At 57.6% G+C, this 14721-nt stretch overlaps 1 protein-coding gene across 2 annotated transcripts; it reads right to left on the reverse strand.

The window, feature by feature from the left end:
- Positions 1-72: 72 nt before the first annotated feature.
- Positions 73-5665, reverse strand: NPAS4 (neuronal PAS domain protein 4). 2 transcript variants are annotated; one of them, XM_069470363.1, is made up of 8 exons: positions 5328-5636; positions 4489-4640; positions 4210-4312; positions 3819-4092; positions 3529-3638; positions 3049-3184; positions 1491-2926; positions 73-815 (listed from the first exon to the last, which is right to left on the reverse strand). In XM_069470363.1, the coding sequence occupies exons 1-8, from the start codon at positions 5500-5502 to the stop codon at positions 787-789; spliced, it is 2415 nt and encodes an 804-aa protein (XP_069326464.1). In that variant the 5' UTR covers positions 5503-5636; the 3' UTR covers positions 73-786. The 2 variants fall into 2 exon arrangements, with proteins under 2 accessions (XP_069326464.1, XP_069326465.1); XM_069470364.1 differs by lacking the exon at positions 3529-3638 and having other exon boundaries at positions 74-815; positions 5328-5665.
- Positions 5666-14721: the final 9056 nt, after the last annotated feature.

Consider the following 14721-nt stretch of genomic DNA (forward strand, 5'->3'; position numbering starts at 1 on the left):
GGCTCCCGTCTAAGCCACCCGACTTTCTCCATCCCCGCCCTTTCCTTTTCACAGCAGTGCATGACACCGGGGTACCAAAAAGGCAAACTGGACTTTATTATAAAGTTGGCTACAAAGTCACCGCAGCACCACGAGGTGGCCGTCTGGGCAGGTCCAGGCGGTCTGGTGGCCGGGTGAGTCCCGCACCAGGTACACGCACTCGTGCAAGCACACGTGTGACGGCAGGTCTGCCTTCCTCCATCGGAAAGGAACGTAGCGTCTCTTCGCGCCCCCCACCCCAGGCGCGGGGCGCAAAAGTCACAGGAAGGGCCGCCGGGGCGGCAGAGTCCATCGGAATTGAAATCCCGTTACTGGTGTGTAGAGAATTCTACGTGGATGTCGAGAGCCCCTCAGGGCACAGGCTGGCCCGGGTGGGTCCTGCCTTTCCCCCACCAAGGCCCAGGGGACGCTTGGCCCCTAGGAGGGGAGAACCGGCCCAGGCCAGTGGGGCAGGCGGCGGGGAAGTGTGACTCCCCCATTCTCCGCTTGAAATCCCATTCAAGGAAACTCACTACGAGTGAATACAGATTGAAATGGAAACTGGGATCGCTCGAAGTCTCTTGATTTTAAAAAGAAGCTCCCCTCCCTTGCCCTCCCACCTCCCCCCCCCAATCTTGCAGGGCCTGGGAATCAGATATATCCCCCTCTGGCCCCCAGAATCCCCCCAACGGTCCTGGGGGGGTGGAGAGCGGCTCCACGTCTTGATGACAATATGCCATACTTGACGACGTTAAGTCACAGACTTATTCAAAACGTTGGTTCCCCTCCACTTCCATCTGCAGAGAGAGGGGGGGGGGTGGTCAGTTAGGCCTGTTGGGACAGGGGGTCTTTGGACTGAGAATGTGGTGCGGTGCTGGCACATAGCATGGGCTTCAAATATGTTGGCCCCCTGACCGATGATCCCCAGAGGCTCGGCAGGTAAGGGGGGAATCTGCAGGGATGGAGTGAAACTGCGGCTGTAGCTTTGGAAGGACAGGGAGCTGCTGCCATGGAGCCAGGGGCCGCCCATCCCCTTCCCTTCCTCCACCTCTGTAGACTCTTGCTCTGTATCCCCTTAGGGGAAAGAATGCTGCGTAGGGCTCTAATCCCTCTTCCGCTGGTTTGTGGTGTGACCTGAGGAAAGTTTCTTCAACTCTGGGACCTTGACTGTCTCATTTGTAAAATGAGGTGGAGAAGACTGATCTAGGTCCCTCGCAGAGTTAAGAAACATACGCCTTTACTCAAGGACTCTCTAACACTGTATCCCATGTGCCCAACCTCGCCAAGTCTACTTGTCCAAAAATGTCCTGTTAGGTTTTTTTTTTTATCCTCACTGCTACCCTTGGCAGGAGGTAATGTCATCCCCTTAATAAAACTAAAGTACAGAGAGGGGAACTTATTCACCTAATCCCACCCAGCAGCAAACTGGCAGGACAGGGACTTGAGTTCTTAGACATTTTGGCTGGACTCACCTTCATGGAAGCTGTCTTGAACTTGGCTCTGGAGTTGATGCAACTCATCAGTAAACCCATCGTAGGGGAATGCTGAGACACCTGTCTCAAAGGCGGTTTCGTATGTGGCCAGGTCCTCCAGGAAGCTGTGGTCTTCTGGGGACAGGTTGTTGCAAGGCGATGGGGGCCCTCCTGGGCCCTCTGCCTCAGGATCCCCCGAACCCCACTCCTCATTGGGGTCTGGGGTAGAGAGATCCATGAAGATGTCTTCCACGGGCGTCTCCTCCAGGAACATGTTGTCAGGGTCAGCCAGAAAGTCCAGCTCCTGGCACTTCCAGGGCTTCAGGTCCAGGCTGAGCACAGGGGGGCCAGCCCCCGGCAGGGACAGGTTGGAGTCCAGGGGCTCCAGACCTCCAAGTGGCTCCAGCCCGCCAGTGCCAGCCTCAGCTGAGAAGGGCCTGTCCATGCCCTGAGCCAACTGGCTAATCTGCCGGATGAGACGGTCTATCTCATTCTGCTCCTTCTCAGAGTAGTGGAAGAAACTCTGCTTGACTGGAGAGGCCTCAGGTGTGAGCAGGCCTTCGGGTACCAGGGGGACGTCCACGGAGAGGGGGCCTCGGAGCTGGGCTAGGGCCAAGAGTGTGCAGTCCCCATTACCAGGGCTGCTAGGACTTGGGGGCAACTTCTCATAGAGAAAACTGCATCCCTCCTGGGCGAAGTAAGTCTTGGTGGGATTGGGGCTCAGTTGCTCTGGGAAAGTTTGGCTGGGGCTGTTCAGGTGTGCTTGGAAAGCTGTGCTGGGAGGAGTCAGCTGCTCACGAGCAGGGCTCCCCAGAGGCTCTGGGAAGGTGGCAGTGCTGGGAAGCAGCTGGTCTGGGAAGGTGGAGGTGCAGGGAGTCAGCTGGTCTTCATAGCTTCTGGCCGAGGTTTCGGTCAAATGGCCTTGCAGTGGGCTAGTTAGTGGATCTGGGAAGGTGGCACTGCTGGGCGTCAACTGATCAGAGAAGGTCACCGTGCTTGCAGTCAGCTGTTCTTGAAGAGAGCTGGATGGGGTGGGCAAGTGGGTCTGGAAGGGCTCATGGAGGCTGAAGAGGAAGGTGCAGCCTCCTGGCTGGTGGGGCGTGTAGGGTGGGGTGCACACGAGATCCTTGCTCAGGTCTGCTTGCAGAGAAGGCTCAGGCCCAGAAGGGAATGTCAGGTAACTGAAGTCGATCTGTTTGGGGGGTCGAGGAATCTCTTCTGATGCTGAGACAATGCCCAGTTCAGGAGCGCTGGGGAAACTGGTGCTTCTGGGAGCCCCCAGCGCTGGGGTGAAGAGTGGGTTAGCACTGGAGCACTGCTCCTGGGAGAGAACGTTCTCAGGGAATGAGGGCAGCATGGTCGGGGTGCCCAGGACATACGCTGCCTGAGTGTCTTCAGAGTTTAGCTGCTGGCGGAGGCTCCAGGCTTCCGTGTCACTGGAGAGAAGAGAAGGGGCAGCTGGTAAGGGTTTGATGTCCATTCCCAGAGCAGTTCCCTGATCTGTGTCTTCTCCATGCCAACATCAGCTGCCCCCACTGGCCCCTGCCTTGCAGCTCACCTGATTGGGTAGTTATTAGCAGTAATGGGGCCCTCTGGACTTTCTGAGTATAACAGGCAGTAAATCCATGCCCAGCCTCCAGGCTTGGCCTGCAGTCTCACCACCATCTCTGCCTGAATATCTCCACTCTCAGCCACTGGGGAGAAAAGAGATGCAGGGTTAGGACGCCCATCAGGCAACACCACCTAAAGCCCCCCTTGCTCACCTCTCCACTGAATTGAGGTAGCCATGACATCCTCTCCTCTGACTACCCTACCCTGCACCACTCAGCTCCCTACCTTGACCTCACCACTCAGAGTCCCCCAGTTCAGATCCTAGTCTCACCTTAATGCCTCACCCTAATGGTCACCCTACAGCATCCAAAACTCTTGGCCTCTAATATCTTCCCAAAGTCAATCTTGACCACAGCCCATTCTTGGTCTCATCTCCCATGCCCTTTCCCAACTGCCTGTCTTGTCCCCAGCCTCTCTGGACACTCACACAGGCGGTAGTGTTGAGCAGAAGCGTGGGCCAGGTCCTCGGGGTGCAGCAGTCCATACCATGATTTACAGAGCAGTTCACTGCGCTCAAAGCCCAGGTAGATTAGGACACTGGGAAGGTGGAAAGGGTGAGGTCAGCTTTCTGTTTTCTCTGCTTGATACCCATGCATCTCACTCCCTCCCAGATCCTCTGCCCCCCTAAATCCCATCCTCCCTACCCTGACTCCAGAATCTAGGGTCCCCTCATCTCTGGCCTGCCTTCCTCCTGGGGTCTGAACACTCTGTGCTTACCTCTCAGAGACATCCAGGAGGACCAGGTCCTTAGCATGACGGCTCTGGAACATGGCCAGGAAGAGTGAGGCAGGGCCAGGGCCGGGGCCAGGGCCAGGGCCAGGGCGGGGTCTTGGCTCCAGTGGGGCACAGAAAGCTGTGAACACGGGGTTTCCTGCCCAGTAGGCCCCAGGTGGGTGAGCATGGAATCGGCCTCGAATAAGCACCAGTTTGTTGCCTGCGCTCTGGCGCCTGAGGGACTTGGAGGTGTTGAAGCGACAGCGGAAGAGGCGATCTAGATGAGTGAAGAGAAAAACTGGTAAGAGGAGGGGTGGCTGAGCGAGACGGTGAATGGGCAGGAGCAGGGCGGTGGGAGGGAGCCCGGGCTGAGGAGGGAGAAGGAAGCCCTTACCAGTGTCCAGGGCAGAGGGCAGGGCGAGTTGCTGGCGCACAGTAAGGTGGTCAGCTGGGTCAATGATGTCATAGATACTGTCACCCTGGGCAACGAGGTCCACCTGGAGGAAGGAAAAGGGGAGATGACTGTTAGTGACAACAGCAAGAGCCAGTCTTCGGCCTATGGCACCTTACAGGTGTAACCCCTCCCTCCGTAGTAACTCATTGTCTCAGGAGCGGAAAGCTCATTTTGCCGCACCTGTGTCCAGCCTGAGCTGAGAGGACCCCCAGGACTCACCATGGAGTGGCCCAGGTGCTCGCTCACACTCTCAGACAGGTACAGCAGCTTCCCCTCAGCTGTGAACACAAGCAGAAATCCAGGTAGTGCTGCCACGATGTCCTCAAGCTCTTCGGCCGAGAGAAGCCCCGTGGGGCCCTCCAGAGGAGTACCTGTAGGGCGGGAAGATGCAGTGAGTCAGGAGTGAGACGGGAGGCACAGTAGAAATGAGTGAGGCGCGGTCTGAGTTGCAGAGAATCCAGAGGAATTCCTCATGGACCTGCCTCTGCAAACACCTGTTGACCCGCTGCTCGTGGCCGGGGAACCTGTTGCCGGATCTGCACAGCCAGCGAGCCCTTGGACTTCTAAGCCGGCCGGAGCCTCCGCGGGCCTGGGTTTCAGCACCGCGGACAGAGCTCGCAAGCGGAGCGCGGGCTCAGCACCGCGGACAGAGCCGTCAGCACCGCGGACAGCGCTCCGAAGGCGGCAGAAAAGCCGGTTCGGCGCCGCGAACAGAGGCTGCCCCTTCCCAGGCTCCGGCGGCTCCATTCCTGCAACTTCCCGGGCTTCCCTGCCCGGCCCCCCGGGCGCCTCTGCGCTGGCGGGGACCGAGACCATTCTGTCCCGGCTCTCTCCTCCCACAGACCTGGCGTTAGGGAACCCCCAGGCTCTCCAACCTTCACCCAGAACTGAGGCGAGATCCGGACAGGGCTGGGAGGAAAAGTGGGAGTCCTGAACCCCGAGTCCCGTCTCCCCACTCGCCAGCACGCTGCCGGACCTACGGCAGGCTCGGCGGGCTCCCCGGGCTCCGCCGTCCCCGGCGCCCGCCGGCTCGGTCTCCGGTAGCCCAGCTCGCTCACCTCCAGCGAAGAAGACGCCCTTGCGAGTGTAGATGCAGGCGAGGCTCATGATGTGCAGGTAGGACAGCCGGACCTTGTCGGCCTCAGCCAGCGGCAGCAGCTCCTTGAGGTTGCGGATCTCGGCGTTGATCTGGTCGCGGCGCGCCTTGGAGGCGCCCTTGGTGGAGCGGTACATGCCTGGCGCCGCAGAGCCCAGCGCGGGCGCCCGGACACCTGCGCTCCCGTCCCGACGCCCCGGCGGCTTGCTGCTTCCCCGTCGCTCGCTCGGGCTCTCTGTCCTCTGCTGAGCTCCGCTCGGATGCGCTGCCCCCTCGCCTGCCTCGTTCCGCCTTATATAGTCCCTGGCGCGCGTGGGGGGCTCGTTCTCGAGACGGGGGGGCGGGAGAGCGGGAGGCTGGGCCAAGCGAGCTGCAGCGGGAGCCGCCGGCTGGGGGCTCCTCCTCCCTCCCCGGCTGCCGACGTCATCCCGTGACGTAGAGTGAGAGCGGGAGGGCGGGGGAGGGGAGCAGGGAGGCTGCGGAGGGGCCTAGGCGGCGGGAGCTGGGCGGAGAAAGGCGCGGCGCAGGGATAGCCCGGCACAGTGCAGGGACCCGGGCGTCCGAGCACGTTCGGCCGGGGCAAGGGACGGGGCGGTCTGAAGCCCCTGGCGAGGCTGTGGCGGGCAGAGAGGCGCCGGAACTGACCTTGGTCCTTCTGAGATGGGGAAGAGCGGGGTCGCCTGCACACCCCCCTTGCTGTTTGCCAGACGAAGGTCACGTTCACATGCAGGGAAGGAGTTTCTTTGGCCTCTGTGGGATAGGTCACAGCTGGGGGTCCTCTCTGGGGGCGACTCAATCTGGAATCCCCTTGGCCGTTTTCAAAGAACAAGTCCCTTCCCCCTTCCCCCTTCCCCCTTTCCCCTTCCCAAAGCCGTGCCTTGGCGATTTACCAGGGGGGGTTACGTGGGGTGGGAAGGGGGTCAGGTGGGAGAGGGACCAGCTAAACCTGGCACTGGTCCTGTTTTCCCCCGGCCAAGAGGAGGGACACCAACACCAAGGCTGAGTCTGCAGTGATAGTGATTCTTCGTTTCCCCCTCAACTAATTAAGCTTAGCCACTGACAGGGGAAACTGAGGCAGAGGCCCAGGGCAAGTGAGGACCCGGCTCTGCACTTTCGCATCCCTCCCCCCTCGCCCGGTTGGCGGCCCCCACAGCGAGCGCCCCCGCTCCGCTGCGGCACGTCTCCCGGGCCGGGGGCGGGGGCGCCGGGGAATCCCAGCTCCATATTAGGGCAGGAATCCTCGGCGCGCGGGCGGGCCCGGCTGCCTGGCTGCGCGCGGGGACCCCGCCCTGCGGCGCGGGGAAGCCGGGCGAGCGCGGCGGAGGAGGGCGCGCCGGACCCCCCCTCCCCGCGACCCCGCACCTGCCTGGGACCCCTGGCCCCGCCAGGCCCGCCCCACACCTCCCCCCGCCCGCGGAGCTGGGGCTCCCCTCCTCCACCCGCCTCCCGTCCCTTCTCCGCCTCGTTGCCCGCGGTAGTCCACCCCGCTGCCGCCCCCCGCCGCAGAGGCTCCTCTTCTATCTTGTCTCTGCTCACTCTTTCCTGACAGGTGTGTCCCCACGTCCTGTCGCCTTTGTCCTAGCTCCCCCTTTCTTTGCTCTCTTTTCAGCACATGTGATTGCTCTGCACAGGGGCGAGGAGGCGCTGCTCTTACCCCAGGATCCCACAAAGGAAGGCAGGAAGGAGCTAGGGAACGTTCTAGTCCAAAATCTCATTTGCTGGAGGAGGGTGTGAGCAAAATCACTTGAGGAGCTGGAAATGAGGCCACTCGAAAATTGGGGGAGGGGGATTGGCCTGACTGTAGAAAGTCACACAGGAAGGGTGGAGATGAACTGTGACACCAAGAAGGAAAGTTTGGGGTCAGAGAACTCCCTACTTCTCATGGGGCAAGGTGGTAGTAAGAGAGGCAGAATGGGAGGAGAAGGGTGTCTTAGGAGAGCGTACATGGCTGTGGAGACCCGATCCCGATGGCTTATACCATTTTTACGGAGGTTGGGGTCATCCACATAAACCACCCTGTGGTCAGTGTCACAACTGAGATGGAGGGAATGGTGTGCGTGTGTTTGTCAATGTCCCTGACCCTATTGTCCTGGCTGACAGAGAGATAGCTCCTCCAGGATGTAGGTCTCTGTTGCTTCTTTCCTCTCTACCTTACCTCTGATCTACCAGCCAACCCTCTCTGAAGCTTCCATTTGAACATCCCTTGATCTTTGGACCCGCTTCCCATATGACAATCCGGGGAAGTGTTCCTGTTTTCTTCACCCATTGATGCTTTAGGCTCTGGCTGGGAGACATTCTTGGTGTCTCTCCACAATAAGAGGTGTCTATTGGCTGGGTCCAGCTGGTCTCCAGCGAGCTGAGCAGATTCCACAGTGAAAGACTAGGGCGCTGTCCATGGTTCTGAAACAATCACCATGGAAGTCAGATCTGCTATGGTTTGCCTGGGACATCAGAGTAGGGCTTGGGTCTACACAGACCTCGGGATGAGCACCCCCCCGGCTGTCCCCCTCTTTTCTGAGGATAAATATGGAGAGGGGTTTGGGGGCCATGATTCCTGGGCTCTAGGAGTGAAGTAAGTGAGGGAGGACAACTGGGCTCAAGGAAAGAACCCCTGGATTTTTCCAGAAGAATGGACTGGGGGGAAGGCACTTTGGAAGAGAAGGATCTAGAAATAGACAAGGAGGGGTATAGAAGGGCTCATCCTAGTTCGCCCACTCTGATTCAAGTTGAGAAGCTCTGTATGCCCCAATGTCTCCTCTCCCTAGGCCAGCTCCCACTCCCGTTGCCTCCCACCTCCGTGGAGCTATTTTTAACTCTGCAGAACCAAAAATAGCTTGGCAGCAGCTTCAGGCTGTGGGAGAGGAGCTATTTATATCACCAGTGACGGTTCCGAAATAGCAAGCAGGAGGAGGGGGGCGGCTGGCACGCTAGAGAGCTCCTGGCCGCTGCTAAAAATACTGGCAGTGTGAGTCATCCTGGCCTGGCTGAGTCACCCCACTCTCTCCCCCAAGCGGCAGCAGCGGCAGCAGCAGAACCAACTAAGAATTAAAAGCCTGAGATGGGGGGGGCGGGCATCAGAGCCTGTTGGCTGTGGGAAAGTGGGCAATGGAATGAATTGGGAGAGGGGTTTTGGGGTGAGTGCGTAGAAGGAATAGGGGAGCAGAAGGCTCCCATGCCCTGCTGGGTGGGCACGCAGCACTCCAGCCACACACTGCTTGGGGATGCTTGGGCAATTGGAGGAAGGGAGCCAGACTGTGCGTGTGTGTGTGTGTGTGTGTGTGTGTCTGTTCATTTGACTGTGACTGTGTTTGTATATCTCTGTGTCTGCCTGAATGTGTTTGTATGTCTATATCTGTGTATCTGTCTGCATGTGATTTTGTAGATGTGTGCCAATATCCTGTGTATCTATGTGTTTGCCTATGTCTGTGTCTATGCCTGTCTTTGTAAAAATAAGTCTCCAACTTCCTGTGTTGTGTGTAGTTCTATGTTTGTGCCTGTATATATTTATGTCTACAACTTTCTGTGTGCCTGTGTGTGTGTGTATGTGTGTGTGTCCATACCTGAGTCTGCTCTGGGCCTTTCTGTCTCAGCGTCTGGTGGTGTGTGTGGATGTGCATGCTCCCCTGGGCTCCGCAGACCTTCTGTTGCCCTCTCTGATGCCACTTGTTAGGGTCTTGCACCATCTATCCCTTGCTCACCTCTCTCCACCCAGCCTCTTCTGCTCTTTCCAGCCGATGGCCCCCAACCATTTGCAAAGTTCTCTCTGTTGCATGCAATCTCTAGTAAAAACATGAAGGAGAGGAGCCCCACATGACCTCTCCCTTTTCTTTTGAATCAACCTGAATCGTTCCTGGCTTGCAGGAGTAAGTGGTTTTCCATCGCTCCATATTTGGGGAGCTGAGAGAAGGGCTTTCTTTAGTTCTAAAAAAAAAAATTCCTGGTGTGGGCACAGGCATGCGTAGCACGCACATGCACACACACACACACAACTGAGAGAATGAGAGAGAAAAAAATATCAAGGTCCCTTCTTTACTGAGATGAGCTCGCATCTGTTGCCATGGCAACCCACCCACTCCTTCCCCGAAAAATCACCAAGAAGAAGTGATGGCATCGAGGAGGGATTGGCTGATTCCTTTCTGTATTATTTTTTCCGAAAAAGGCTTTTTATCACAAGAACAGGCTGTGAAATCCTTTGCCTCTGCCTTGCATAGTTTTATTGGGGACCTGAGGGGACATCACCCCTCAACTTCTAATCGGAGAAGGGGAGATGTATCTTTTCCAGAGATTTTGAGGAGGATGACCCCCTGAAAAGGAACTGGAGGGGGGTCGGGGAATCTGCTTCTTCAGAACAGCATGGAGACTCCTGGCTGCTTTTCTGGAGATTTGGAGCAAGGATCCTGACAGCTGTCAAAGTTGTCAAAGTGTCTCATCTTCTTGTCTTGCTCTGGACAAATGTGTCTATGAGAAAGACAAAGAGGGAGGATGGGAAGGTGGTGGGGGGGGGAGAGAGAGAGAGAAGAGGTGGAGAGCGTGAATGAATGAATCACTTGATGGGGCTTCAGAGGAGATGCCAATATGCCAAAGGATGCAAGCTCCCAGCAGTGGTCAGAACGGACAGGTGCACACGATGGCTCAAGAAAGATCTATTGACGCAACTGGTGGAGGTGCAAGTCACCACTGGCCCACAGCTGTGGCCACTTGACTTGTGGCCACAGGGTGAATGTTCTAGAGGAGCACTGAAGCCCACCTTTCCTAACTCTAGTACCAGCCCGGGTCTCAAAGGCCTCCTCCGAAGCCTGGCCACCAGCCAGTGCAGCCACATCGCTCTCTCCAGGGAACTGCAGCCTCCTGCCAAGTGACTGGGTGGGGAAAAGGAAGATTCCTCACCCCTCCTGTGCTTGTCTTGCTACAGAAATGGGGTCATGGGCTGAGGCTGGAGTGACAGACCAAGAATCTGGCTCTAGAGAAACGCTTCCCCCTCTGGCAGCTGCTGCCACCCTGAGCAGGCAAGGGCAGGGCCGGGTGGGGCGGGGGTGGCCGGTGGGTGTAGCTCCCCTCAAAGTGATGGAGGAGAGGGATGAAAAGACTTCAGATCCGCTCTGACCTATTAATCACATCCTCGTGCCAGATCTGACTGATAGTATTATGCTCATTTATGGGGAAACTGAGGCTCGGAGATGGACAATGACTTAATCAAAGTCACATAGCAAGTCACTGGCAAATGCTGAGCCTTAAGCCCGGCGCCTGCATCCCAACCCAGGCTTGTTCTCTTGTACCACATGGTAGGGCAAGGATCTACAAACTTTGGCCTGCATGCCCAATCTGGCCTGCTGCTGCTTTTTGTAAATAAAGTTTTATTAGAACACAGCTATATCCATTGGTTTACTTATTGTCTACAGCTGTTTTCACACTACAACGACGGAGGTGAGTAGTTGCAACAGAGGCGTATGGCTCACAAAGCCTGAAATATTTACTAACTGACCCTTAGAGTAGTGGGTCGGTTCACACTAAGAATATCGCCACCTGTTTCTCTCTCTTTCTTGCCCAGAAAGCTCTCTGGGCCCGAGGCCTACCAAGCTGTCATTTCAACTTCTTTTGCTATGCCCAGTGCCACGGAGCCGCAGTGCTCCCGCACACCCTAAGGCAGGAGAGGTAGGAAGCCTTACGGGTCTGGCTCCTTACTGGCTGCCAGCCCCCTTTGTGGCTGTGCAGATGTAGCCTCCCCAGGTAGGAGTGATGCTCCACATCCTGTTCCCATAGCAACATGAGTTGGAACCGGCAATGAAGAGGCAGGGTACCCCATTCCATCCCTATCCCAACCCCAGTCCTGCATTTTAGCAAGGGAGGGTCCCATGCTTAGTGATTAAGGTATTGTCAGAAGAAATTTCCTTATGGGAGGAAATTGAGGGTATTGTAGGATCCTGGGGCTCCTGAAGTCTCCATTGTAACCAAAGGGAAGAACCTCTACATATCTTCTCAGAGAGGTTGAGTAACTTGCCCAGGGTCACACAGCTAGAATGAAATAAATTCAGAATTAGAGCCCAGGGTTCCTGACTTCTACTCCCTTGTATTTTTTACTAGAATTTTGTTTTAAATTGTTGGCTTTGAAAACATGAAAATGTTTCTTAACAGACTCCTAAGTGCCTCGCCAGTGTCTGTGGCTGACCAGTCTGTGCGGTGCAAATGGGCCCCCAAGCTGAGCTGGTTTATGCAACGGCTGTGTTCTTGGTTGCATCATGGCAGGCTGTTGTCTTTCTCCTCAGGCCTTTTCATTATGCTATCACTTCATCAATTCTACGGCACATAGAAGCATTCAGAACAGCTTATCTATTTATGGTTATGAAATCAACAAATCTCGTGTAGGGAGGTGCAGGCTGGCACCCATGCACTGAGATGGTCGGAGCAGGGTGAGCGAGCCCACCGGGGAGGCGAGGGACACCGGACCACGGAGGGTGCGACAGGGAGAGCAGAGAGCCTGGGTGGGAAAAGGTGAAGCTTTTCTGGGCCAAGGCCTGAAGGCAGGGCTGAGACACAAGGACTGCAATGACCAGCGTGTCAGACCTGTCATATTCCAAGGAGGGAAGAATCCACTAAAACCACTTTTCAAATGCAGAGCAGGGACCCCACGCTCCTCCAAGTGCCATGGAGAGCCAGGAGTGTAGGACATAGACCTTGCCTTTGAGGAGCTGGGGGGCACAGGGGAGACAGACCCTCCACTCTTGGAGTCCTCCCCATTTGGTGAATCCCTCCTTGCCCTCTGGCCCGATGGCTGGTCTGGCAAATCGCCCCCACCCCGCCGCAGTGTCCCCAGCCCCTGTGCTTCCTCAGCACTGCCCTTGTGACCCTGCACTGTCCCCGCTTGCTTCCTGGGCCATCTCCGCCACCAGCACCCACGTCTGGTCTCCGCATTCCCAGCGCCCAGCGCGGCTGTGGCACCGAGCAGGGCTCAGGCGTGTAAGTCATTGGCACGACAGACACCCGAGGCCCGAGTTTGGGCCAGCCTCTGAGGTGATGCAGCAGTGACAAACTCAGGCCAGGCTTGGCCCCACGGAGCCTCCAGGCTGGGGAGAAAGTGGGAACTCCATCCAGCCACTGGGGTGGGACCCCGTCATCGTGAGGGAGGCACGCAGGGTGTCTGGGGAGCGAGGTGAGGCTGGCCCAGCCTGGGGAGGTGCGTTTGCGCTGAGCTGCTGGCGGCAGGTCACAGCTGACTAGGCCGTGCTGGGTGGGTGGGTGGACAGAGGACCCCATAACAAGACCCCACATGGTGCCAGGTGGCTATAAAAGAAGCTGCTGTGGCTGAGGCCGTGGCACCAGGTGCGGGGGGAGGCGCAGTGAGGGCAGCCACAGGACGTGGCTCCAGGGCTGTGGCCCAGACTCCCCCAGCTCTGGCTCTGGTGCCCATCTGGCCTCCTGTGTGCCCCCCTCCAGCTACACGTACTGCCTTCCAGTCCCTGGCCCCGCCATTCCCCCGGCTTCCACGGTGCCTTCGCACATGCTGTCCCCTCCTGGGGCGCCACTGCCTCTCCCCTTCGCTCACTTCATCCCATCTTTCCCTGAAAGCTCAGCTCAAATGTCGCCTCCTCCAGAAAGCCTTCCCTGACCGTCCCAATTAGCTCAAACCCTCAGTTATAGGTTCGAGGCACCTGTGCCTCTGTTAGCCTTTGACGCATGAGCAACTTTATCCTTTATTTTAGTGATTAATTGGTTATTGTCGCTCCCTTACAAGACTGCAGACGCCAGGGCAGGGACCCTATCTGCTTTGCTCCCCGCTGACTGTTCAGCACGGTGTCATAAGACGCTCTGTACATATCTGTAAGACGTTTAGATAAGCCGGAAGGAATGGAGGTGTTTTACTCAGAGCAGAGAAGGCTGAAAGGGGCGGAGGCATCTTCAGACACCGGCAGGGCAGCCACCAGGAGGCGGGGGGCAGACACGTCTGCGTCTGCGTGGAGAGGTGGCAGGGGCCTGAGGAGGGAGAGGCAGGAGAGGGTGGTGGCTCGGAGGAGGCTCTGGGCCAAGTCCTGTCTCCCTCATGGACCGACTTTGTGACACTGGTCAGTTAAGTGACTTAACCTTTGTGCCTCAGTTTACCCATCTGTTAAATAGAGATGTGAGGAGAACAATTGCACCTCCTTCAAGGGGCTGATGTGAGAATTAAAGGAGTTAAATAGGTAAAGCCCTTAGAATATGCCCAGTGCACAAAAGGAGCACAATAAATGTCGAATGGTGGATGTTACTCATTACTGTAACTTTATGAAAGATAGAAGTTTGAGCAGGCTGCGCAGAGAAGGCAGGGGCTGGCTCAGGAGGCAGCACGTGCCCTGGCACCGCGGGTGCGGGAGCAGCTTGGGCACCCACTGGCTTCAGCAGCTTTGGTCCGGGCTGGGTCCGACAGTGCCAGCCGCAGTAGGCCAGGCTGGGGGCTGCAGCAGCTCCGACTAGAAGGACAAAGATGACAGTGGGGCCTGGGAAGTCGAGGGGTGCTCACAGTGGCCCTGAGGGCTCTGGCTAGGGGTCCCGGGGTGCCCCTTCCCAGGGCCTCTGCTGGCTGCCACACTGCTCACCATGACGGGGGACAAGCACCCTGGCTGCGTCCAACACACCCATCCAGTGCTCAGCAACCGAGCTCCCCTTGCATGTTTCTAGAAGCCACCTTGCCCATGTTCTTCCCTCGCTTAAAACCCTCATGGCTCCCTCACTTCCCATTACCCGAAACGCATCCTGGCCGGTGCCTCCATTCTTGCCTCTCCCCACAGGTGCCTAGGCCACGGCGGGCTCCAGCGCCAAGCCTGTCTGTGTTATATCTCAGCACACCTCGGAACGTGCCAGCCACAGGCGTAACAGATGCAACGCTGACCTGCACCTTGTGTACCCAACAGGTGCATGAGCTCAGGAAACCCCCCAGCAGCCCTGTGACGTCTGGGCTATGACTGTTCCCACCGGCCCTGGGCCAGCAGAGAGGCAGTCTGCAGGGGACGGTCCATGGGACCCCGGGAAAGACTGATAAGGTTTAAGGCTCAGGTGACCAGAGGCAAGCAGGAGGCCTGGGGCTGGGCCAGCGACAGACGGGAAGCCCTGGGTGCAGGGGAGAAGAGACGCCAAGAGCAGGGAGAATGATGTTGTCTACCCGGGACTGCTGGAACCCCAGGGAGTTGGTTGAGCTGTGGCGAGAAGGGGAGAGTGGCAGCTGTGGCCTGATGGAGCAGCTTCTGGAACAGGGAAGGGACAAGCTCTGGGCAGGTGGGGGAGGGACACCAGGAAGCCTTAGTGGAAAGGACCATCCGGTTGAAGGGAAAACTCCTGAATCACCCGGCCCAGACAGGGGGTGGCTGAGGAGCCTTCTGCCTGGAGTC

This window comes from Eulemur rufifrons, chromosome 6 (assembly GCF_041146395.1).
Source record: "Eulemur rufifrons isolate Redbay chromosome 6, OSU_ERuf_1, whole genome shotgun sequence".
In the NCBI taxonomy this organism is placed as follows: domain Eukaryota; kingdom Metazoa; phylum Chordata; class Mammalia; order Primates; family Lemuridae; genus Eulemur; species Eulemur rufifrons.

Excerpts from the sequence above, each read along its gene's own strand:
- NPAS4 (XM_069470363.1), bottom strand. The coding sequence starts at position 5,502 with ATGTACCGCTCCACCAAGGGCGCCTCCAAGGCGCGCCGCGACCAGATC. Across the intron at positions 4,641-5,327 it reads GGGCGTCTTCTTCGCTGGAG|GTACTCCTCTGGAGGGCCCC; the intron begins GTGAGCGAGCTG and ends CCCGCCCTACAG. Across the intron at positions 816-1,490 it reads TCAAGACAGCTTCCATGAAG|ATGGAAGTGGAGGGGAACCA; the intron begins GTGAGTCCAGCC and ends CTCTCTCTGCAG.